We start from the raw sequence: 25,982 nt of genomic DNA on the forward strand, positions 1-25,982 counted from the left end.
AGACTTTTTAGAATAGAATCATAGAATCGCTTAGGTTGGAAAGGACCTTTAAGATCATTGAGTCCAACCATTAGCCTAAAACTGCCAAGTCCACCACTAAACCATCTCCCTAAACGCCACTTCTGCACGTCTTTTAAATACCTCTAGGGATGCTGACTGGGAAGCCTGTTCCACTTTTTGGCAACCCTTTTGGTAAAGGCTGTTTCCTCTTGTTCTATCACTTGTTACTTGGAAGAAGAGACTGATACCCACCTCGCTACAACCTCCTTTCAGGTAGTTGTAGAGAGCGATAAGGTCTCCCCTGAGCCTCCTTTGATCTAGAGGATACATAAGCCCAGTTCTCATTGATTTTTTTGATGCAAATTATGAGACAGCTCAAATGCTTTGGAGTGACAACAGCTGAGAATTTGCTGGCAGCTGCCCAAATTCCATAAGCAGTACTGAAAACCTGGGCCGTGACTGCAAAGACCAGAAGGCAGCACCACAGAGGAGAAGCAAGTGCATGTCTACAAAGAGCTGAAGCAGAGGTATCTTTACTCTGCTTCAGAAAAGCAGCTACATAATTTTGTCTGGTTTGTTTTTTTTTAATGTACAATAGCATAAGAACTTTGTTGTTTCTAATTTAGCTATTGATTGCAACAACACAAGACTGTGTTACATGTGGACGTAAGTTCTAGGATTTCCCTGCAACTATTCTATATCAAACCACAAAAAAAATCTAGTGGACTGGGTGTATAGAGGTTAGCTGGTCTTACTCAAGATTTGCTAAGGTTTAGAGAGAGGAGTCTGGATATGATCCCTATGCCCATTGGAACAGAAACACAGTTTTTATAGGTCCAATGGATCTGAGGGGGAGAAAGAGATTTTGAATTAGTTACTAATTACACAACAGATTTCTAAGTTTTGGATTGAAATAAGATATGCTTTCATTGAATCAAAAACAAGAGTATGACATGTACGTAAGGAGAAACAAGGACTTAACTCTTTGGTTGTTGTCTGTGTCTATAAACCTGTCTCTAAAAACAGGCTGATTCCAAGGAAAGCAAGCAAGCAAAAAAAAATAAAAAAATCAAGCCAAACTGTAAGTGAACATTAAAACTAGGGAGGGGAAGAGGGTGAATTAAGGAAAACATACAAATGTCCATAATGTTGAGAAAGTTTCATCTAGCCGAGTAGCCTATTTTTAATCATGGTCGCTCAAGGATGCTTAGAAAGAATATACGAAAAAAGGAGAAGATAACAAAAAACGTTTTAACCAGCTGCTGCAATTGATGGTTTAAGTCTTTCCCTGCAAGAGCTGCATGCAAAATATCATTTTTAATAAATGCTAGGATACCTTGCCCTCCTTTGATTTGTGTAATCCCTTTTTGAACCTGCTTGTATTTTGACATCCACAAAACTCTGTGGCAATGAATCCCAGAATTTAATTAAATGTTTTGTGAAAAAGTACTTGCTTTTATTGGTTTTCAACCTGCAGACTAAATAACTTCTAGCTTTTTTTATCTCAAGAAAAATGAGTAATGATCCTCTATTCACCTTTTCCATCCCACGTTGGCATTTATGGACTGCTACTGTTCCAGTCTCTTCACTCCCAGGAATGTGTTCCCTACTAACTGATCCTTTTTTCAAGTATTTTTTCCTAGTTCATTTGAAATTGTTGCTAAAAGGACACAGCTCAGATCATGGCCATTTTGGATGAGGTTTACGCATGTCCTTTAGATCTGCACTGCAGAGCTCTAGAGCCTCAGTACGATAAAGGTAGAAAAGTGCTTCTGTTCCCCATTTACTACTCTGTTTAACTTTCCAAAGTCAGAGGTACAAAGGGATTAAATTTTATAACATCCTTTATTTGTTAGATTTCCATATACCATCCCATATCTGTTAAATTTCAGACCCCTGACTAGCAAAAGAAATGCGGCTTGTGCTACACTCAAGTGGTACTACCAGTATGTGTCACATGAGCTCTGCTAAAGTGTTCATCCATGTGATGGGGTTGCCATCTGCAAATTCAGTCATCCTGCATACTGGCAGTTGGTAGTGATAGTGTGGTGCAGGTGGATGTCTACGAGGTCTTCACTAGTCCAGTTGCCATGGACTGCCGGCTTGAAGGTGTTTTCCAGCAGGGTGATTTCCACTCCTTCCTCCAAGATAGGCAGCAGCTACACTGTCAGGTTGTTTGCATGTGTTTGTATAGAAAGCCATGGTCCCTGCATTAGCACGCACACTTCTGCTTTTTCCATGCAAGAGTCTTGATTCATTTGATCCTGTCAATGTATATATGTATGCCATTTCTACCTCCTCTATGTGTCTAGCTGAAAGGAACAGTATTTAAGTATGCCTTACATTATAAGAACATTTGCTGGATAATGTTCACATCACTACTATTAATACTTTGATGTTGATATTTCCATTGTATACTCTTACTCCATAGTTAGAGTGGGAAGCATATTCACACTGGAGGGACTGGATAGCAAGTGGGATTGAGAAAGCCCTTCTAGTTTAAATATGTGGAGACTGGGAGAGGAAAAACCCTCTATGTGAGTTAGTTTAACTACAGAACAACTGGTCCTACTTGCATTCTGTTATCAGTGTATTTTTTTAATACACGAGGAATTTTTTTTTATATCTAAAAGAGGAAGTATGATGGGTAGATCCTAGTCAGATACAATATGAGAAGCCTCAATTAGATGCATTTTCTGTGTAATAAAACCAATAAAAAACCCACTTAAAGACACCAACACCATTATCATGAACAATGAAGCTATTTCTCCTGCAGTATTTTAAGTGCGTAGCTGTAACTTCAGAATGATTTTCTCCAACAACATGCATATATCTGGGGCTGTTTGGGATTACATTGTTTACCATACTGTAAGATCAATTCTAAATGTATGCACTGAAGTCTGAATAATTTATTTTCTAGCCCATTAGAACAATTTGGAGGATCTAATTCTGTAGGCAGCTTTTCTGCCAAGAGAGGGAGTGCACACGTGTCTCTGTATCTCTTGGGAAAGGAGAGACAGACTGAATCTATGCTTTTAGAGTAAGCCACCCGCTTTACTGCTTAATTCGGCTGTATAAGTGTCTATGAGCAATTTGTCTTGAGCAGAATAAACTGTTCCTCCCATAGCCAATTGCAAACTCCGGGGCTTGCAAAGAACCTGCTACTCGTGTCTTTGTATTCATGATTCTGCAATTGAGGCACAGACATACTAAACATTCTGTTCCAGATTTACACTGAGTTCTGTCCTGGAACAAACACTTAACTCAGAGCTCCTAAGTCCTAGGGCTGTGATGCTAGCCCTTCTGATGTCCCACTGTTTTGGCTTAGAATTAAAGATTTTACAAAAAAATGCAACATTTACTAAAAAAAAAAAAAAGAGAAGAAGCTGCATTTCGTTTCAGATTTTGTCATGAGCTGACTTGCTTGCAAAAGAGTGGATTATCGTGAACAATTTGACAAATAATGCGTTAAACATTTCACAATGGAATTAAAAAAATGCCATTGTCAGTAGCCTGACATTTTTGAGGGAGATTTGTGTTGGTTTTTTTAAATATGTCAACCCTGCACTCACCACATGGAGTCAATACAGACTCATATTTGGCTGCCAATAGATCAGGTTCAAGCTGTAGACTTCTCGCTAACCTTTTGGTTTTAATGTTTTCTCTTTTAACTATGGCAGCTACACTATTTTCTTGGAAGCCCCAAATTGTCAAGAGTGGCCCTGTTAATGGTTTTGGTTTTGTTTAATTTCACATCTTGGCAAGCCCTGAAAGCTGTCAGGAATTATCATCTCATCACTCTTCTTTTGACTGTTAGGCATAAACAGGGACTGGGGGTTGGGTATGGGTCAGGGAGGGAAAAAGTGGAGGAACGGGAACATCGTAAATAACTAAGTAAAATTATCTGTAACTTGACAGCTCCTTAGATACCAAGACAAAGAAATCAAAACAGACAGGCAGCATAGGACCAGCTACAACAGTTTCCTCTTCACTCAGATCCAGAATAAATAAACATGATCCTTCTGATCTTAGACTGGGAATGACACTGCTGTTCAGTTCAGAGTGAGGTGGGAAAAGAGCTTTTTGAATGTTTGGGAGCAGAAAATATTCTGCTGTTGTTGGAAAGGCTCCTGTGGCTGTCTTGGTGGGTCTTGGTTCCTGTAAGCGTTTCCTTAACCAGGTGCTTGAGTGTTATTATGGTCCTTGGACAGAGACTTACAGGTGTGCTTCACGCCTTGGCAGAACAGGGCCTTTAAAGAGCAGTTTAGACTAGAGTTAAGGGCAGCCTGTTTCCCAGGGCCTGGTGTGACAGCTTAGTGACTTTATTCAAGGATCGTGAGGGGATGTTCTGGTGTGGGAAAAGGAACAGGGCTGAACTAAGGTGGAGCAGCCCTCAGTAGTGTGTGCTGACATTTCCTAAGCTGCGTTTCATGAAATCTAGTTTGCGCCAGATGATTTAATACTCAAAGGATCCCTTTGTGCATTTCAGGGTTTGGTTAATCCACCTAAAGAAGAGCTATGCATTAGCTTTTCAAAAATGGGAAGGTAATGAGCTGCTGGAGAGCCTGGTGTCTATTAGAGTATCTCTGAATCAGGGCAATATAGTGAGATATACTCCTCCGGACCACCTCACCTGAAATATTGAGCCCTGATCTAAATGGGTACATCTGTAGTTGCAGTGTTTTGCACAAACCATCTCCTGGTTTTGTGATGTTTTATCCACTGGTGAGTTCCCAGTTTTTACAGACAAGTGAATTTGAAGGGAGAAAATGCTGGCATCAAATGTCCGAAGGGCAATGATGTCTCAAGCATTATGCATTGTACATCATAAAGAATTTAATGGGCGATGGAGGAGCAGACAAGCAGGTCTTGATTTTACTGAACACAGCAGCATCCTCAGCTAGACCCACCTCCCATAATAGTTGTAGGTGTGAATATCACTCAGAGCAGTGTAGCAACATGGAGAGCATGACAAGTGATGAAATAAGCTGCCTCTTATTGGTGCCATTGAATTGCTTCCGAACAAAGAACTGAAGATAATAGCGAAATGTATTGCAAGGTGATGCCTCTGCTGCTGCTGGGCATCTGCCTTAGTTAGGCTTAATTGGGCCATTTGTGCAGCCTCATTGTACCTGCAGCTCTAAGGCTGGTTTCGAGGCAGAATGCCCACCAGGCTGCAGAGTCAGAAGCCCAGCTATGCTTTCCGTCCTGCTCCTTGACCAGTTTAGTGCTATTCTTGACTATATTTCAGTATTCTGACCAGTTCAGTTTTAACTTGGGTTCCTGCCACCTCTCCTTTGCTATTCTATAGCCCAGTAGACCTTCAGACTTCTATTCCTTTTATAGGAAACTTATTCCTTTTTTTCTTTTCTCCCATTTTTTCCCTTGGGCCATGTTGGTAGCTTTTGTTTATATCCCCTCAGCTACCCTAAATGATTTTCTGTGGGTTACCTTCTTTAAGTATTCTTCCGTCTTCTCTCCCATGGTTATTCTTCAATCATTTTAGACTGTGTTAAAGAACATGGTCCATAAGTGGGCATAAAGGGGAGGTATTTCCAGTGTATATGGTCAGGGCATGGACTGTCCCTCCACGGTGTTTGTAGAGGCTATTTTTTGAAATGGTGGATATGGTGATATGGGATGCCTGTATGTGAAAAGGTTGCTGAATGAAATTATTTGAGTCCCTGTGTCCCAAAGTCTGCCTTCTCTCAGTGGAGACACACAGGTTGATGCAGCTGAGGTACGTTACAATGAGGTATAGTTTGGCTCCTTAGATCTGTACAAAATAGACTGATTTGCAACTGGGGTGAGGAGTCCTGCCTTGAGACACAGCCTCCTTTATTGTCTCTTGTTGAGGGAGAATTCAGTGGCATGCAGAGGCAACCTTAGTAATTAGTACTGAGAAATTGCTTTGGCTTTTGTGTTTCTCTTCTGTGTTTTATTTCTGAGGCTTAGCTCTGCCCCAGGATTAGCTCTGTCTTTTTTCCTTCCCTGGTTCATGAGCTGTCTTATGTTCATCCACTTTATGCAGACATTTAATTGATATGCTCCTATGTCTGGCTTACTACTCTATGAACACAATTTCTTTCCTAGCCTTTAATTGACTTGGATAATAAAGTGCAATTATAAAACTCAATAAAAATTATAAAACTCAATAAAAAGGGAGAGCAGGAAAGAAAGAAACCTAAGTGATACTCTGCTGTGTGACTTTATAATAATACAAAATCCCCTTTGGTTTAATTCTGTTTAATTGCTCAGCTTTACTCAGATTGTTACAATTCTGTAGGCTTTCTCACAATTATAAGCAGCATGCTTATAAATGTTTGCATTTTTTAAAAGTTCCTTGTGTATATAATAATTGTAAATTTTATGTCTCTGTGGTGGCTGCTACCTGCACTGGCATCCTCCCTTCTCCTTGCTCACATGCCTGGGGAGCCTGTACTACTGCTCCCCTCTCAAACTTTTCCTAAACCAGACAAGGACTTGTCCAGTGGCCACATAAGGAGTAAACATCTGTTTGATTTTTTTTTTTAATGTTACAGGAGGATTCTCCCTCTTTCTCTGGCCCCTTTATACTCTAAATGTTCTCTTGCTTCCAAGGGGGGCTAGGCCATGGACAGAAACTAAATAAGAAGAGGTGTGAGATGTGCTACCAGGGGATGCTCTGGCAAGATTTATGGCATGTGCCAGGAATGGGAGACAGTGTATTGGGATGAGAAGAACAGGGGATCAAAACCGCTTCAGCAATTCTGGGCAGCTCTCTGAGGTACCTAAATAAGATATGGATTTTTCAGTCTCTTAGATATCTGAATCTCTGGGAATTGCTGTTTTACTCAGTGTCAGTTTTTTCTCTAGAGAGGAAGGGACCTGTTGTTTGAAGTTGTGTCTTGGATTTAGGAAGTCTGGGTCTTTTTCTTGAGTGTTACATCTTACTGATGAGTTCCCCCTCTATAATTTTTTTTTCTTTCTCCCTTGCCTGCTTTCCCTACTTAAAGTACCATAAGGAGGGATCATTTTTCATTAGATGTGACTGCTGGGTTTACCCCAGCAGAGCCATTCTACTGCTCCCATATTGTCACGGATTAATATCTGTGGTTGCTTGGGTACGATAACTGAGTTTCTTTGTTTCTCTTTGTTTTCCCAGTTGGGAGGCTGTGGAATCCTCGGAGTAGGCATCTGGCTGGCTGTTACCCAAGGGAACTTTGCCACCCTCTCCCCTACTTTCCCGTCCCTGTCAGCTGCCAACATACTGATCGTCACAGGGACATTCATCATGATCATTGGCTTCGTGGGCTGCATAGGCGCCATCAAAGAAAACAAGTGCCTCCTGCTGAGTGTGAGTATTAAGCTTCTATGGCATTGCAGTGTTTTCTGTCTTAAGGTGCTGGTGCTATTCCAATGCATGTTACAGTGTCGTGTATTTCAACAGAAGTTGCCCACTTGACATGGATGAGATGTGAGTCATGTTTGAATCAGTCTTTGATAGGTCTAAGAACTGCTAGATCATTTCTGACCATGCTTTTAACCTTTCCTTGGAGGATAAGTCCTGCAAGAAGGGAAGAGTTAGCAGTGGTGTGGGTTTCCTTGAACTCTTCAGAGAAGAGGGAGGTTTGTGATGACATCTTTTGCAGTATACCCTTGAATTACTTTTTACTCAGCTTTAGTAGCTATATACTCCAAATGTCTACCTTGGCAGGACTGATGATCTAAAGTCCTGGCCAGAAAGATCAATGTAGGCAGGAACCATTGAAAAAAGGTTGATTTTGGTTTAAATTGGAAAGGAAGTCCTTCAGATTTGGCAATGCTGGTTTTGCCAATCATTAACTCTCAAAAGGCTGCGATGTCAGGAAGCAAAGGTGGCAGTATAAGGAGACTGCTGTGAAATCAAAGATTAATAAGGTGCTAGCTGTCCATGACTTAACAGAGGCTTGAGCCACATTCCAAATGTATTTTATCAAAATGTAATTTGATGCCACTCCAAGCTGGACTTTGCAAGTAGTGACTGCCTGCTGTAGTTGGTGTTTGTGTATATTTTGAGTCCCATTCAGCTGAAGATCAGGAATTGAGGTGATCTTGCTGCTCAAGTCCTCTGAGGTTCAGCAAACCTCAGAGTGAAGTGAAGCTGGGGTTTAGTTTGGTGAGCTGGTGATTCCTTTGTAAAAGACTGTTCCTCACCGGGCTTCACATATTCATTTTACTCCCCTGAGAACTACAGAAAGTCGAGGCACACAGCCCACAAGAAAAATTTATCTGGTAAAAATTTTTAAGTGTCTGTGAGATTCCAAGCCTCAATAGAGGACTCTTTCCAGACCTCTGCCTTATACAGTTGGGTTTGCTGATTTTTTCACCAGTAAGAGTCAGGACTAGTCAGTCTAGGCTACTAAGGGCTGCTTATGTGGCAGATAGGTGGTTTGAAACTAAAATGAACAACATAAATTGAAATTAAGGCAATTTTGTGAGTGGAAATTTACATTGGGAAGGCTGAAGTCAGAATCTGAGGCTGAAAGTCTTCAACAATTTTAATAGTCTATAAATTCCTGCTTTGTGGAGGAAGTGTCTGGCCAGCCAGATGTAATTACTGGATTACAGCTTCAGTGCCAATGCAGGAGGAGTCCACAGGGTGCTGAGTCTACCTTGGTGGTAGTCTTTAGACCTGCAAGGACTGGAAAGACAAATATCCCATGCAACAGGAGCACCTCTTGTTCTGCTTCCTAAAAGCAGAAGAAAGAGGAAAGGATGTGGCAGCTACAAGTTAGGGAAAGATGTAGTTGGGAGGATGTGCTGCTGTTATTAGGATGGATGGTTTGGAGGAAGATATTGGAAATATTACAGGAGGCATGGAGACCACTGGGATCTTAAAATGGACTGGGAGTGAGGAGGGCAGGAGGAACTACTAGTTCAACCTACCTGTGTTCAAGAAACAGAGTTTTATGTAGTGTTGGACACAGCAGAATGTTTGTGTATGGTCTTGCCTTACGAATAGTGCTACTTTTCGATGATGTGATAAGGGATGAGATTTCCTAAGGAGTCTGCTTAATGATACTTCTCAATGAGAAATGATCAGTATCAAAGAGACATTTAAATCTATTTATATTTCATACACTAGGTTGCACAGCAGATGAGACTCTGATCCTGTATCTTTGTGTTCTCCGCATATGACATTTTTATTGGGTTGGCAGAGCAAACCTGTAAGCTCTTTGGTATTAGGCTGCTATGATGTTAGGTGTAAATGATAATAATGGCTTACCTCTGGCATTTGTCAATGACTTTTGAAAGAAAAGAGGACAGCTGAAGTGTTTTAAGTAGCAGAAGACAGGTGGAGAAAGGAGGTCAAAAGCAGAACTGAAGTTTAATTTGTAAATGAGATTTTTGCATAGCTACGTGCAACAGTCAGGAACGATCCACATTAACTCTCTGATTAGAGTGTATAGATAGCCCAAAGCTTCACTCTTTTACTGACCTGAAAGGATTTACCTGGTGTCCACCAACTTAGAAGCTGGCAGATATTCTTTACTCAGTGGCAATGTATAGCCAGGACAATGCCTAACTAATCTCTTGAGAGAGAAACAGGCCCATTCCTATTTCTCCACATTCAGAGGAAGAGAATAATATGAAAATCTAAAATAGAGCATGAAAAAAAAATATAAAAGGAGACCTCAGCCATCCTATGTGTTCTGCAAAAATACGCAGATGGGGTGAGTTGTGCAGCTGTCATTCTAAGATCTCTGTCAACAAAGAATGGATATTTACGATGATTCTTATTTGCTCAAGCTACAACATGAAAGAAGATAAACTTTCCATCATTAGATTTCCCTAGGGAAATCAGAGCAACTAGCATTTCTTGAAATAAGTATACAACCTGGTGTACATAATCTTGCATCTGAATGTAGATGCAAATTGATGAGTGAAGCAGGCAAACAATACTTTCTTGCTTTAGTAAGATTCCTTTGACATTTCTGCTATTCTTGTTGCTCAAGATGGTATAACAGAGGTCCCTCTGCTACAAGCTCATCTGTAATTAGAAAATGGCAACTTTGTTCTGATGGGTTGGGTCACTGTCCTGAACAGGTGACAGAGGTTATAAACTAAGAGTCTAACTTGAGAACGTTAGTTTATTGACTTCCATTGGGTTTTTTTGATAGGTATTTGTTCCTGTGCTGCAGAATCATCTAGCTATACTGCAAATCTCTATAGGCTATCTTGAAACAAAATTAGGAATCTGGTTTTTCTCCCTCTTTGCAAATGTGTATGTATAATGTCTGTCAGAGCTATCAACTGTATCCATCATCTTAATGAATTTTAGCAAAATGTTTAGCTTGAGTGCTCTTAACCCCATTGCAATGCTTTTCAGCTGAGGGCAGGTCCTTGCAGAAGGTGAGGCACCAGCTTGCTGTACCACTCTAGCACAATCAGTTGTGATGACTTGATTGTAGTGCTGACTTTAGGCGGGTGCTGTATGTACACGTGCACATGCCATTGCTGTATGCTGAAGAAATTTATTGCTGATTAAGTACTTTTTTTCTCTTTCATGTCCAAATGTTGACCTAGCTGATCCTTAAGTGTCTGTGTAAACATTTTCTAAAATTTAATTAATTGCTTAAGATCTATGTTTGAGGAGGTAAATTGCCTGAATTCTCTGCCTTTCATACATGTTTAGAAGAGACCTATATTTCATAGAATCATAGAATACTAGGTTGAACGGGACCTCAAGGATCATTTGGTCCAACCTTTCTTGGCAAAAGCCTGGTCTATACAAAATGGCCTAGCACGCTGTCCAGCTGAATCTTGAAATTGTCCAATATTGGGGAATCCACCACTTCCCTGGGGAGATTATTCCAAAGGCTGATTGTTCTCATTGTGAAAAGTTTTCCTCTTGTGTCCAGTTGGAATCTCCCCTGGAGCAACTTGTTATCCCTCATCTTTTCCATGTGACTTCTCTTTATAGACACCGTTTAAATACCGGAACATGGTGATAAGGTCTCCCCACAAAACTTTCTTTTATCAAAGCTGAAAAAACCTGATTCTCTCAGCCTTTCCTCATATGTCAGGCTTCCCAGTCCTTTGATCCTTTGTGGCCCATTTCTGGACCCTCTCCAGCCTGTCCACATCTTTTTTGCATAGTGGGGACCAAAACTGAACACAGTATTCCAGGTGTGGCCTGACAAGCACCAAGTGGAGTGGGATAATGACTTCTTTATCTCTGCTGGTGATGCCCTTGTTGATGCTACCCAGCATTCTGTTGCAGCACACTGTTCACTCATACTGAGTTTGTTGTCTACCAAGACCACAGGTCCGTTTCCACAGAACTGCTTCACAGCTGGGTAGATCCCAGCCTGTGCTGCACTCCTGGATTATGTTTTCCCAGGTGCAAGACTTTACACTTGTCCTTGTTGAACTTCATAAAGTTCTTGCTAGCCCACTCTTCAAACCTATCCAGGTCTTCCTGCAGGGTGGTTCTTCATTCTGAAGTGTCCGCTTCCTCACTCAGTTTGGTGTCATCAGCAAAGTTCATCAGAGTACACTTGATCCCATGACCCAGATCATTTATGAAAATGCAAAGCAACCTTGGGCCCAGTATCAGTCCCTGGGGGACCCCACTTGTGACAGGTTGCCAGTCTGAAAAGGAGCTATTTACTACCACCCTCCGAGCGCGGCCTGTCAGCCAGTTCTCCACCTATGACACACAACTTGTCTATAAGCATCAGTTTCTGTAGGAGGAGGCTGTGGGGAACTGTGTCGAAAGCCTTGGAGAAATCCAGGCAGACAATGTCCACCGCTCACCCAACATCAACCGAGTAGATTACTTTGTCATAGAAAGCAATCAGGTTTGTCAAAAATTTGGTGAATTCCCAGTCACATGCTTCATTTGACTTGTGATAGGCCCCAGGAGCATTCATTCCATAACTTTCCCAGGGACTGAAGTAAAATTGATGGGCTTATAATTTCGTGGGTCCTCCTTTAAGCCCTTCTTGTAGATGAGGGTGACATTAGCCTTCTTCCAGTCTTCTGGAATGTCTCCGGATCTCCACGACTTCTCAAAAATTATGGAAAGCAACCGCATGACAGCATCAGCCAGCTCTCTTAACACCCTCAGGTGGATAACATCAGGACTCATCCATTTGTATGGCTCAAGCTCCTGTAACAGTTCGAATACCCACTCTTTCTTCGCTGGCAGTGGGTCTGTGTTTGCATCAACCTGGATTTCTGTTCTCAAGGCCTGAGGCCCAACAGTGGTGGTAAAGACAGAGGTGAAGAAGGTGTTGAGAACCTCTGCCTTTTCAGCCTTGTTGGTGACTAATTCACCTCTCCTGTTTAACAGCGGGACAATATTTTCCTTCTGTTTCTGCTTGTTGTTTATGGACCTGAAGAACCCTTTGGTGTACTTTTTAACATCTCTGGCCAATTTCAATTCAAGCTGAGCTTTTGCTTTTCTAGCTGCATCTCTGCGCACCCTGGCAATGCCCTTGTAGTTCTCAACAGGTGTTCGTTTGCTGTTCCATCTCTGGTACGCTTCTCTTTTGCTTTTGAGCAGACTCAGAACCTTGCTGTTAAATCGAGGAGTCTCTTGCTCCACCTATTTCCCTTACCTTTAAAGGGGATGAACTGTTTTTGTGCTTCCAGGAGAGCTTTCTTGAAAAATTCCCAGCACCCGCTAGCCCCTTTATCCTCCATGGAAGCTTCCCACGGAATCCCTCCCAACTGAGCTCAGAGTGAGCTGAAGTTTGCGCTTCTCAAATCTAAAACCTTTGTCTTAGCACCAACCTTCAGCGTGCTCAGCGGGATCCCAAACTCCACAATATTGTGAGCTTGCACTGTATGCTCACACTGAAAAATGTCATTATTCCACGGATAGTCCAGGTTAAAAATCTCAGCTCTAGACATCCAATCATAATGGATTAAGTTATTTATTATCTCTATTACAGTGTCCCCTGCAGGCAGCCCATGAGATCAGGATGCTCATTCTGTATAAAACTCTTGGCAAGAGGAGGTCCCTGACCAGTAGGGCTTACCATCTAAATAGATAAGACAAATGGAAAGTATAATTATCCTCATTAGACAGATGGGGAGCTGCAGCTCAGTGAAACTCAGTGCCTTGCATAGGCTGCACTGGGAGATTGTGGGAGACCTATGAAGCAAACCCAATATGTCTAAATCGCAACTGAATGCCTTTGTCATCTTTCTTCGACTACTGTAGCGTATGTCTACATGTCCTGTGTGCTACAATGACCTTTAAGAAGTATTTGGTCCATGTTTCCTTGATAGTAATGACAAATTTGTTTTCTTTCATCAAGTGTATTATGTCCAAATGATAAATAAATATGGCAAAGCAAAATTAGTTTTCAATTTTTGTCTTGTTGAAAGTGTCTAATTGGCACAATTAGCTGGTTTCCATGAGGTCCACTGCAGGCTGTACCAGCTGGGCCAATCAGCTTAATTGCAACCTTACTTTCAGTTAAATGGGGAACAGGACATTTAGAGAAGCTGCCAGAAAGGACATGTAAACATGGTCTAAACCAAATTTTTTGCAAATAGGAACTTACTTTTGGTCCAGGAAATCATAGTCAGGTAAAGACCAGTATCGGGCCCTTTGTGAAGGAAGGATTTTTATGTCTGCTGGTTGTTACAGCACATATGTATAGATACCATGTTTCCAGATATGTGCAACTTAATAACCCGTGTCCTGGAAAGAAGTAAGATCCATAGGTAGTTCTTTATTTTGTGACACTTTTTTTTTTTCTCCAATGATTTGGCATAAAGAACACATTCTTCTGCTCCTGGGTGGGATATGCAATATCGCCAATAATCCAATCAAAAGAGGTAGAGGATGAATCTTGCCTGTGTAGACTTTAAGGCCTAAAAAGGCCTTAAGTTGACATAGGTGATTGTTCAGCACATATTGCCCATACAGGAATATATTAGAAAGAGGAGAGGGCTTGAAGTAGACAAAATGCTGACTCATATCTGGTTACCCAAAGCAGCTGCCTTCTTATAAAGCACCAAGGTTGGATATGTTCCATCAGATCAAGGATTAGATAATTTAGAAGATGGTTTAGATACACCCTTTTCCCCCTGATTTGTCAATAAGCCTGATTATTTTTTTTTTCTGTAGAAAACCTGAAACAATAATTAATTAGAAGGGGAAAGAAAATAATTAACAGACAGATCTATGTGTTCAGCTTAATTTAAATGAGAACCTCACGTTAATAAGCGAGGAGGTCATCACAGTTGCTGGAATGAATAAGATCAGAATTAAACCTTGATATTAGGTCAGGACCAGCCATGGAAAGAGCTGATACTGTATATGTGTCTGAATGACTATCCAGACATCAAAAGGCTCTTACTTATGGAATAGTCCAAGGGGAAAATGAGTGCCCGTGATGTTTTGTACTATGCTGTTGAGAGTTTCCTGAACTTCAGCCAGCTCATCTGTAAGTGAAATAGCAATAAAGAAAATGAGGAAAAAGTTAATGAGTGGAAAGAAAAGGAGAGTAAAAAAACCCTACTGTTTTCAGTAGTGCCAGTGGATCCAATCAGAGCTGACAGCTGAAACTCCACTGGTGACGGGGAATATATTTCAAAACAACTAAATGGGAAAGAAATAGCCCGTGAATGACTTCATCTCAGTAATTTAATGCTACAGACCAAACAGTAGATTCTCATTACAGTTTAGGACACGTGCTTGTGTTCTTTTAGCAATCTGAGTAGCGAAATCAGGGAAATTGTGGCTGCAGCCACATCAGCAAGCAAGTGATGCAAAGACCAGGAAGATACCATAGACACAGCCTGAGAACATTATACACCATGTGTAACACTGCTCTGTGTAGTGCTGTCTTGCATATGAAAGCCTTGACTTGCTGCCTGTTTGGACTGTAAGTACTGAGCACCAAACTCTCCTAGTTTTGTTGCCTCTCCTTTGTTATTAAGAATCTGTTTCTCATCGCCTTTCAGTTTTTAGCTCCTTCCGCTTGGCTGATACTGAAACTCAGGAGTGGATGGGATCTGTCTGAGTCCTCTTCTTTCTCCTTTCTTTTCTTCAGCTCTGGTAGCAGTTAATCAAAGAACCTGGGAACAGAGGAGAGAAAACAATAAAGCTGTTTTCATTCCCCCTTGTTTTTAGACTTGAGCCTAGGCTCAGTGTGTCGGAAGGCTTACCTCATAGGGTAGTATTTCTTTTTCTAATATAGACTTATGCAATATCACTAGTGCTTGATATGCTTTGAATCATAGAATATCTCAAGTTGGAAGAGACAATCATTGAGTCCAACTCCCTGCTCCTTGCAGAACTACCTAAAATGAAACCATATGATTAAGAGCGTCGTCCAGATGCTCCTTAAATTCTGACAGGCTTGGTGCTGTGACCAGTTCCCTGGGGAGCCTGTTCCAGTGACCAACCACCCTTTCAGTGACAAACCTTTTCCTAATGTCCCCATTCCTTCTTGTTTGCCAAGATGCTGCTTTGTGGCAGTCAAACAGTGTGACAGTACCATGTGCAGGAGTCAGTGGAGCTATACTAATTTATATCATGGCTTATCTGTTTGTCTAAATGGCTATCAGTGTTTCCAAGTTCCAAACTCCTGGTTGATTAATCTATTAACTAGTAGTTGTTAACCACGTATTAGCAGCAACAGCTTCTCTGACAGTCTACACAGGCTTAAGATCCTCTATCGCTTAGAAAGCCTCCCTCACCCCATCTTTTGTCTCAGCATTCAACCAATTCTCACGTTCCTTGAAAAGAAACCTGGCTCTGAGCCATTTCAAAAGGGGACCCATAAATCAAGCCTTATCTTGCCCTACTAAAAGATTTGAGGTGGGTCACAGATACCTCACTGCCAATCAAATTACTAGGACAATTAAGTAATCCAATGAACCTCATGGTGGAAGAGCAGAGCATAAGACTACATGGTGGTAAGGAAAACCCTGTCAAGGAAGCCTGTTTTCTATCAGAGCTTGCAGTCTCCGGGCGGATGTGTTCATTGTCTGATCTATAAGACTGACCTCTGCTGATTTTGATGGGCTTTTGCTCCAGACCTAGGGTCACCTGCAAGATCTAGTAGGCAACAGAATTACTCCCATTTCAAAAGAAAACGACAGGTAACCTGGGTGCTCGTTGCCAGCCCAGACATTCATGTCACTTTTGAGCATAACATTTGTTTTATTTTTTTTCCTAACAATAAAATTATCTCCTCAGATAGAAAGCCATAGGCTTACCAAAGCAGCATGTGTGCTTAAATTCCCAATCATTCACTTGCTATTTTAGTCACCTTAACACTGCTTCTTAAAATAGAGAGCAACATTGGCTTTTTTCTTTATGGATTAGAATTATCTGAACCTCAGAAAAATCTGTCTCTGGAGGTAAAGAAATAGAGGCTAATTTGTGTAAATCAGTGATGCCTACACAAGGTGTAGCCAGATCTAATTTGATAGATATTCCAGTTCCCCAGTAGGAGAATATCACCAGCTAAAAGGCAGAATTAGGTAAACCAAACTACCTTGCTGTTCATTTTCTAAGCTACTGCAAGACTGACCGATATGCATCTGATGCAGCAGCTTCTGTGTAGCACATTTGGTAACAACAAACTGGGGAGAAAACCAGTAGCAGAATCTAAATACAGGCAAAATACTCAAGCTTGCCCTTTTCTCTCTTCTTGATCATCTGCTTCTCACCATTTCATTCATTTATGCATTCAGTGTAGTTTCCAGATGCTATTTTGAGACTCCTAGAAATAAGGAAAATTTTCTACTGTTATAATTAGTAGGTGAAGTTCCATTGCAATCTTAGCTCAGGGTTTGCAAATACATGTAAAGGGAGAACTGCAGAATTTCAGAGTAGTTTTTTCCCCCTTCATCTCATCGTAAGTCAGCTGAGCAGCACGGTCATGTCATTTGCCCTTATCATCTTGAGGGAGCTTCTGTCAGTCTGCCCAGCACTTGGGGTCAGCTCAGTGTGAAGCCGACCCTGCTGACTCACTCGCTCCCCAAGCAGGGTGTGGGGGGAACACACACTGCTGCTGACCTCCTCTTGGGGCATGAAGCTGTCCGATCACATTTCATGCTGGAACTGCAGATGACAAGAAATATCCTGGGGATGGTAGATTTAGAGAAGAAGCTCCATTACTATGTACACAGGTGATGCTAAAGTCTGAGTAAAAGGCGTAAGTTTAGACACTAATTAACTTACAAGTCTTTGCCATAGATGGAGAATACTGGATTAACCCCAAGACAGAGCCTTTTAGTTGTATTTGCTGTTTCCGTGTAGCTATGTTAGATGGACTCAAGCAACTGCTTTGTTATTAATGGAGTGACACAGGGACTTGTAAGAGCTAGTCTAATGTTTTAGTTCTTCTTCAGCCACATCGTACTTCACAAGTAGGATGAGTTTCTGTCTTGACTAGTGTAAAGATTGACATCAGATCATGTCATACCTTTGCATTATGTTTGCAGAAGAGGTGAAGCAACCCTTAAAGAGAGTCAAAGGCCATTGAGGCCTTTATTTGTGTTAAAGAATAATAATCTGTGATCTGTTAAATGGGCCTATAACTACCTCCTGTTCTGATGTGAGAGTGATACTTGGCTAATATTTTATGACACTTCATTGATTTTGAGTCAGTTTTTGGAGAAGATGGAAAATTACTAGAAGAACCACGAAATGCCAGTTAAAATCCTGTGACACGTATGGGAATGTCAAGTCTCTCAACCCTCACTTACTAACGCAGTAAGACTAAATGATTCCAACTGAAAGCAGTAATGAGACTAAAATGAAACACTGTTAATGTGTTTAAACTGCATATGTTGTATATCTTCCTAGAAATAATTACTGCAGATTTCTTTCAGCCTTATTGATCAGCAGGAGTTTTTGCACATTCATAACAAATACAGTCCAAACATAAACAGAGCTCTACTATATATCCAGCAGGCATAAAGCATGCACGACTTTGTCACAATCACAATGAATTAACTATTAAGGCTTTTAGAGAATAATAGCTGATGAACCAAATTTAGATACATGCCATTTACATAATGGAGTTTCTGTTCATAAGTTTGCTCATATACATTACTGCCTTTTTACAGTTTATGAGCAAACGTATCATTTTTATGCTGGGGAAAAAAAAAGATCAGGAGGCTAAAGAGATTTACTTCCAAGGAAGTATTAAAAGAGCTAAATATGCACAGCATGGCGGAGAGAGGGCTCAGGTGGGATATAAGTGTACATATATTCAAGGAATCTAAATACTATGGGCAGAAAGGAAGCAGGCGTGGTGGTAGGAGCAATGGTATGGAACTGACAAAAGGAGAATTCAAACAGTGTCAGCAAAACTTTGGTACTGAGATGTAGAATTGGAATCCACTGTGATGGAAATTGATGGAAGCAAGCTGCCCTTTCCCTTTTGTTATGAACTTCATGTGGTAGATCAATACAATGGGATTTTATTGACTGTAATCCCAGTTATTGTTACTGTCTGGGCACTGTTCTGTCATTTCTCATTCGTTCCTCCGTCTTTCTATGCAATTCTTCCAGGCTGCAGAAGAAGTCATTTCTAAGATGCAAGTACAATTCCCATTGCACTTTTTGTTCTGTTCTCCTCTCCTTGCTCAGTTCCTTGGAGAAGAAAGTAAAATAAAATTTTTAAAAACTAAACAGCCTTTCATAATTTTCCAAGTCCCCATTAATAGATCAAAATGCCTTTGGGGAATTATGTGAAATGAAAATTCTTGTGAGAACCAGACATACATTAAACACTTTTGCTTTCAATAGTGGAAGAAAGTTACAAATTTTTTTTCTTTTTTTTGAGTGCTGATAAAATCTGTACCATATCTGTTTTTATTCTGTGAAAGTAATGTACCAGTATGTAATAAAAAAAGCTACTCTGGGAAACCTTTATCATGCCTGGGATAATCTTTGTATTGCTGTGCTTAGAAAGCCAGAGCCAACACTGGCGAGTGCTGGTACCTGATATCAGGTACAGGACTGTTACAAAGAGACAGTTGTTCTCCAGTACCTGGAGTTCTCTTTTCCAGTACCTCAGTGGGAATTCTTGCATTAATTTCGACTTTTCATAGATGGATTGATTTTTTCCAAAGTGTGGAATATGTAGTAAATTTGGCAGTAGTTTATAGCTTTCAGGACCTCTGACCAGGTGTGTTACCCCTTTTGGTGCTCGACTTTATGCATCTAAGTTTGTTGATGCATTTGTTTTAATTTAGGCATGGGGATGCTACACTTCTTCAGGGAAGACATAAGATTTTGACAATGCCATAGTAATATTACCATTAATATTACCAGACATTGCCATAGTAATAAGGCAGCTCTACTCAGTCTGGTAGATAATATTTCAATATAAATAATATAATTTATGATAAGATAACAGGACAATTACAAAGCATATTAAATGCAATAAAAGTTCTTAATTTTCAGACAGCTTGGTAAAGTGTGGCTGCTATAAAATCCATTAAGTTCTTTTGACTTTAATGGAACTCTGAATTTATAGATAGATGTTTGACTTTATTTATTCAAAAAAGAGAGATACTGTTTACACCTTCAGTATTAAAGATGAGATGCTATCCCTGGAGAAAAGGTTATGTGCAGAATGTGATGTAATTCTTGATAGTATTTCTGTTCATATCAAATTATAATCTAAAAAATCAATTTTAAAAAATTCTTTTTGGCAGATAGTTTAGGCCTAAAGCACAGTAATGCAGTCTGATAATTCCCCTTTTAACTCACAGGACCTTCTCCTTTTGATCAGAACAAGTAGAGATCTTTCAAATGTGTGGAGAGCCTGCACTTTAATATATGTCTTTGTTTTAAATGAGAATTAAAAGATAAATGTAATAATTGGGTAGTTGTGTGCCGTGCCAAGCCCCACATTCCCTTACATTTCTTGACACTGGGAAAGAATAACACCTTCTTCCAGAATAAGGTAAGGATACCTCTGGAGTGCTTAGCCCAATTTGGGGCTCCCCTGTTGAAGAGGCATGTACATACCAGAGGGAAAGGAGTCCAATGAAGGGCCACCATGATGATTATGGGGCACTTGGTGGGCAAGGACAGACTGAGAGAGCTGGATGTGTTCTGCCCTAAGAAACTAAAGGCAGGAGGAAATTTTATTCCTATCTTCAACTACCTGCAGTAGAGTTTAAAGAAAATACAGCTTTTGGAAGGATTCACAGGGACTGGACAAGAGGTAACAGACACAAGTTACAAGAAAGGAAATTCCAATGAGAGATATGGAATATTTTTGTTGTTATGATGATGGTCAAGTATTGGAAAAAGGTGTCCAGTGAGGCTGTGGATGGCTGTCCATCTTCATACTTGGAGATGGTCAGAAGGTGACTGGACACAGCTCTGCACACCTTCATCTAGTTGACTGCACTGTTAGCAAGGGGTTGGACCAGATGATCTCCAAAGGTCATTGCCAACCTATATTTTCCTGTGATTCTGAGACTCTGTCTTCTAACAGCCAGAGCTGGACTATTCTTGAAGACCAACGTTATATATGAACATGCTAGGACCAGGCAGACAAATTAAAATCCCTCGCAGTCTATGAAGTTAGAGTTCTATTGGCAGACCAACAATTTTAGCCCAATGAATTCTCTGTAATTTCTTCTACCTGAGGTGCTTATTAATTAATAGAAGTGAAGTGTAATACTGGTAATTTAGCCTAATTAAAGGGCAAAATGTTTGACTGTATCAAACTTGCAGTTGGTGTTACAGAGGAAGGATTGCCTGTAAGTTTGCTATCTTTTGCCTCTTCATCCTGGGAGCTGCTGCAGGTCAGGAGCAGTTAACTTGCTGGAGCACTTTCACAGGAGCAACCTACCTGCTCGTGTGTTTTACTTCATATTGACTCTTTCAGAATAGAAGCTAACTGTACCCTTGCAGACATATTGTGTGATGGAACACAGCACAGGCTGGCTGTTGAAGTTATTTATCCAGTTTCATTTTTAGGCTGTTTGATCTAAACAAGTTATTTGATAAGACGTGAACTTTAAAACTGTTTTGGAATGTGTCACTATTCTAAAGAGACAACTGGCTTTTGGGTCTTCCTACTGCTTTCTTGCTGTTTGTTGAAGAGGATTTGAATAATGCTTTGCAAGAAACTTTTGTCTCCCGTCATTAGCTAAGTTGAGGAGAGAGTTTGGCACGCTGAGATCTTCTGAGAGTTCCTATCAAACTAAAAACATTACTTCAGGCATCAGTCTAAACACAGCGTTCTCGATCTTGCTATCAGTTGTATCACATTTAGTCTCATAGCAAAATGTTAGGAGACTAACAAGACAATCACAGATTGGTTTTCATTGTACTTGGTCACTTTTGTCTTTGGGAGACTGTGAGAAGATCAGCTACTCCTGACATGGAGAGATGGGCAATTTGAGCAACATGATGGAACTATTGCAAAGATTTGGAAAGGAGAGGCAGTGGGGAAGCAAAAGACCCAATGCTGTGTATTAGTGTGTGATGCTCAATCATCATGCAGAGAGGCAAGTGTCTGTAATACCTGAGAAACCAGAGATTCTAGGTTTTTTGGGGGAAGAAAATATAATTAACTTGTTGCTCTGTGCCTTTGTGAGTTACGATAGAGATGTGCTTTAAGTAATGTATATAGGGAACAGTTCTTGATTCTCCCACTGATATTAAAAGGCTGGATGAAGGGAACCGGAATTAGTGGGTCAAAAGCCTAGTACAGCTCCAATGGGGATGGAGTTGCAAGTTTGGACCTCCTCTTCTCTAATGCATTTTTCTCTTTCTGACATCAGAAGGGTGATGCATAGCTGTGAGGCAGGCTTGATAGCAACTGCCTACTTCCTTTACTCCTTTATTAGGAATCTGTGGGAAAGTCATGGGCTTTATAGAATAAGAAAGTAAGTGCTGGGAAACTGGCCTTAGATTTCTTAAGGGTTGGAAATCAGCAGTGGTAGCTAGACAGAAAGGCATCACCTTACCTCCCTTCTTATCAAAACTTCTGTGGGGTTATTTCAGGTGTAATTTATGAAAAGCTGTGCAGTAGGTACCTCTCCAGTGAACCTCTACTACGTTGCATCCCACTATTTGACAAGTAGTGTGGTAAAGCATCTCCCTGTACAAGGTCAGATTAATCTTTTTTTTATAGAGTTTTACATGAATGCTTTGCTTTGGGATTGTTGTTTCTCCATGCATAAATCTTTGTTATACCAACAGCCTGCAGCCCCAGTGAACCAAAGCAAAACTCATTTTTATTCTTCTCAGTATTTGTCACCACAGTGAGAGAACTCATTTGAAAAGGAGCTGTGAGAATTTCCAGCAGAGTGGTGGGGGTTTGAGTGCCGTGAGCCTTCAGTGGGTTTATGTTTCTCCCTTTTAAATTTGAATGGGAATATGCCAACTGGGCGTCATTCCCTTTGGGACGATACTGGGGATAGAACGGAAAGTGAACTTTTGCTGGAAGGTGCTATGGGAATAGAGGAGTAGGCTGTGCAAGCATCCATGCATGCAGTTTAGTCTGGTGGATCCGATGTGCTGATGTGTGCAGGCTATGCTTTGCAGCCAGCTCAGTCTGAAACCCCAATTTTTACTTTCTGGCATGTTGGTTTGGGTTCAGGTAGGATTCTTTAGACGGGGATGATAAATGTGCTGACATGTAAGTGCTTGTAGCTTTTACCAGGTGGTGAATTTGAGGCCTCCACCTTGAGGTTGACCTCACCTTATTTATCTTTGCGATTAAGATACAGTACGTGTCTCTACTGTCTGCACACAGTGTCATTACTAGTATGTGTTAGTTATCTGTGATATAGCAATGTACTTTTGTCAATGAATGCAAATAGTAACAAAGATAAAACTAGAGGTTTTATTTTAAAATAATATTTTTCTATGGAGAAAATGCATAATCGTACTTATCTAGGTTTTGACTTTGTGAACCATCTATATTAATTTTGGTTCACTGTATGGCTTCCAAAATCTGTGGTGCATGAAACCCAATTCCCACCAGTAATAGCTTGGAGTAACCTCTGAGCCTGTGTAGGGAAAAACTTAGACATGGTACATAACCATCACTGCGAGAACTTTTGTTCTGAAACCTCCTAAATTTTGAGTGCTTGACTTCACAATTTTAGCATCTTTTACAATGGCAATGTCCTACCTATTTCTCTAGTATGAACGGAAGAAGGCAGGAGCACCGTCATGGTCTCACCAGGAGATCCAGCCTGCGGGCTTCTGCTGCTGGACACAGTGGCATAGCTGGCAAGAGCAGCTGCCTGCTCCAGTCCTAAAATTATTTTAGCAGAGTTGTATGACTTGATGTTGCAGCAAAAAGCACTCTCAAGTCATGAAATTTCACTTAATTTATTGCTAATTATTATAAACTTATTGAGAAGTAATGACAATTACATGCTTGAGAAAACACCTTATCTTCCCTCCAGACAGCTTTCCTCCCTCCCTTGCCAGTCTCCAGCCCACTCCCCACACATTATACTCAGCCATGGGGGTCAGTGTGGGGTCCTTTCCTTTTTCTGCCACTCTTTGTTTCTTGCTCTCTTTTTTCCATGGTTCCAGCATGGGGTCCTCCATGGGCCGCCATCCTCTCAAAGGCGTAGCTCCTCCTGGGTGTCCCTGTGTGCAGGCATCTCCAGCTGCTGCGCAGGCTTTGCCTTTTTCTCTGGCATCTCCTGCCCTCATCAGCTACTGCCAGTAGGTCCAGTTTCTCTAAAACTGGCAGCTAGGTCATATCCTAAACCAAACTATTCCCCGTCTGCTGTTAAAAACATTCTTCTTCCCCTTTCTCCTGCAAAGTCATTCCCTGGCTTCATCTATACTGTTTCTGTGCTGGTGAGTGCAGAGAAGGGAGGAAACCGTTCTTCAGAGCACAGGAAAAACACGTCCCTGGCCCATTCCTGGCCATGCCCACTGTTCCGGGTGATGTCCTGTGAAGGGGGACTGGAGGTCATTGGCTCTTAGGGGATGGCAGAAAGGCATTGCGCAGGAGCAGGGAAAATCCTCTGTGGGATGGTTTGTGAGTTGTCTGGTCCCATGCAAGCTGCTGGAAGGATGTGAGTAGGCTTTTTTTGGTTGCAGACTTTGAAGGTTTTAACTGCTGAGCCTTCTCATCTCTACTGGATGTGTGAAATGCAGTTTTTTGAAGGCTAGTAACTTTCCCACAAAAATCCACTCATAGTTGGGTAAGACTGCACGTGTCTGAAATGGAGCTGCACTTTGTTTCAGGTCCCTGCTCTAAATACCAGCACATGAGAGGATTTCAGACTAAGCCACCAGAAATTTAACCTGGGCAGAATAATACACTTTGCTCTGCTTCATTCTTAGAAGTAATTGAAGTGCTATTTTTGAAGTTCTTCCAAAAATTTTTATCCTTTAGACAGAAGCAAGCTCAGAATATATAAGCATAGACAATTAAGGTTTGGTAAAATGATAAGCTGATGAAATTGGAGTCCTGTGGTAGGAAATGCTGATCACTGTTTGTAATGGGTATGAGTCCTTCCTTTGTTCTAGAAATTGCATAATGTAATCCAGGCTATGCCAGTGGATTTCACAGGGAGACACTGATATTCACATGCATATTTTGGAAAAGCCATGCTCTATGGATGAACAAAAAAGTATTCCACAGCCAAATAAAATACAGCAAAAGAGCGATGTCCTTTGTCCTGTTTCAATTAATGCTATGCAGCAGGCTAAAATCATAAATGTAAAAAATAAGGAAGCTGCACCAAGGCTGGTTTGCAAAGCCATACTGAAGGTCAGTGTTAGATGGTAATGATATGGAGATCAGCTTGGACCATGAGTGTGAATGAGTTCTGTGATTCAAAACTGGGCAGTAATAGGATCCAGTATTAGGGTCAGGCAGGTGTGAAGTGATGAAGACTTGAAAATAAAGTTTAATTTAAAACTCACGGGGCAAAATGCAATGAGTTCTGTAGATAGTGTAATTGTACTAGTGGAGAAAGGTATTTTCCCCTTCTTCACCTTTTGCCCTCCATTCAGTCACAGAAATCCATAGGTTCAAAGGTTTGGTTTTGACTTACCAGGCAGTGAAGAAGCTCTGATAAGGCTTTGCAGCTATTAAACTTTTATAGGCTTGCAGCCTTGTGGTTAAAGCTAAAGAGACAGTAACTGTTTTTTTCTCTTGGGGATGGGATTTCAATTAAGTCAGTGTTGCTCAGTATTAGGATTCCAACCTTGCAGGCTAATAAGTGTATGGAGTTTGTGTTACAGGGAGCAGGACCTTTGCCTGAGCCTAACAAGTTTCCAAAGTTACTCTGTCTCCTAATCTTAGCAAAATTCAGTTTCATTTGATGCTCTGATAGTGCTTGTTCTAAAGTCTGTGCAACTGCCATGTTGATGCTGCTGCAGACCCACCAAACATTTTAACAAAAAGCAGGGAATATGGTTTTTCGGAAGTGTTTGGCATTGGCAACAATTCCTCTCTCTGAAGTCGATCAGAGATGAGGTCTTCAGACAATCTACCTGAAATCCCTGTGTTAAAAGTTTTTTATCCACTCCTTTGGGCTTTTGACTACTGGGTTTTAGACAGTTCCATGGCTCACGAGGAGAAAAAGAGATGGAAGCAATGTTGCTTTAATGTCTTCAGTACAAATCAGTCCCTTTCAGTTGAAATCCATGGGTGATTTGTGTACCTACCTGAAACTGCTCATAAAGTGAATTTGATATACAAGCATTTTTGGTGTGCCTTTCACTCCTCCCACAATTCCTCTTGAAAGGAGCTATGACTTTATGGTTTATGGACCAGGCTACCATCTCTTGCAATGGGAAGTCTACGCTGTGGATTTTGCTAATATCTTTTTAATTGGAAAGATCTAATGGGGGGGAAAAATAAAGAAAACCTAACTTGGGAAGAGTTCTCAAGGGTTACTGTTAAATAGAGCATTGGCCTGCTGGGGGGACAGATCTTTGTGGGGTTTTATGCTGCTCTACTGAAATCAGTGATACACGTATCACTGATCACAGTCACATCAGCCATATGTATACCTGGATACTG

General features: G+C 40.9%; 1 protein-coding gene across 2 annotated transcripts in view; it reads left to right on the forward strand.

Moving 5' to 3' along the window:
* TSPAN4 (tetraspanin 4) overlaps positions 1–25,982 on the forward strand; it is a 394,074-nt gene that overhangs the window by 309,997 nt on the left and 58,095 nt on the right. For both annotated transcript variants that reach the window (XM_074148890.1, XM_074148891.1), the window contains one exon: positions 7,145–7,336. In XM_074148890.1, coding sequence (XP_074004991.1) covers positions 7,145–7,336 — 192 coding nt within the window. The remainder of the gene's footprint in view (positions 1–7,144; positions 7,337–25,982) is intronic.

Source organism: Numenius arquata, chromosome 6, assembly GCF_964106895.1.
Source record: "Numenius arquata chromosome 6, bNumArq3.hap1.1, whole genome shotgun sequence".
NCBI classification, from domain to species: Eukaryota; Metazoa; Chordata; class Aves; order Charadriiformes; family Scolopacidae; genus Numenius; species Numenius arquata.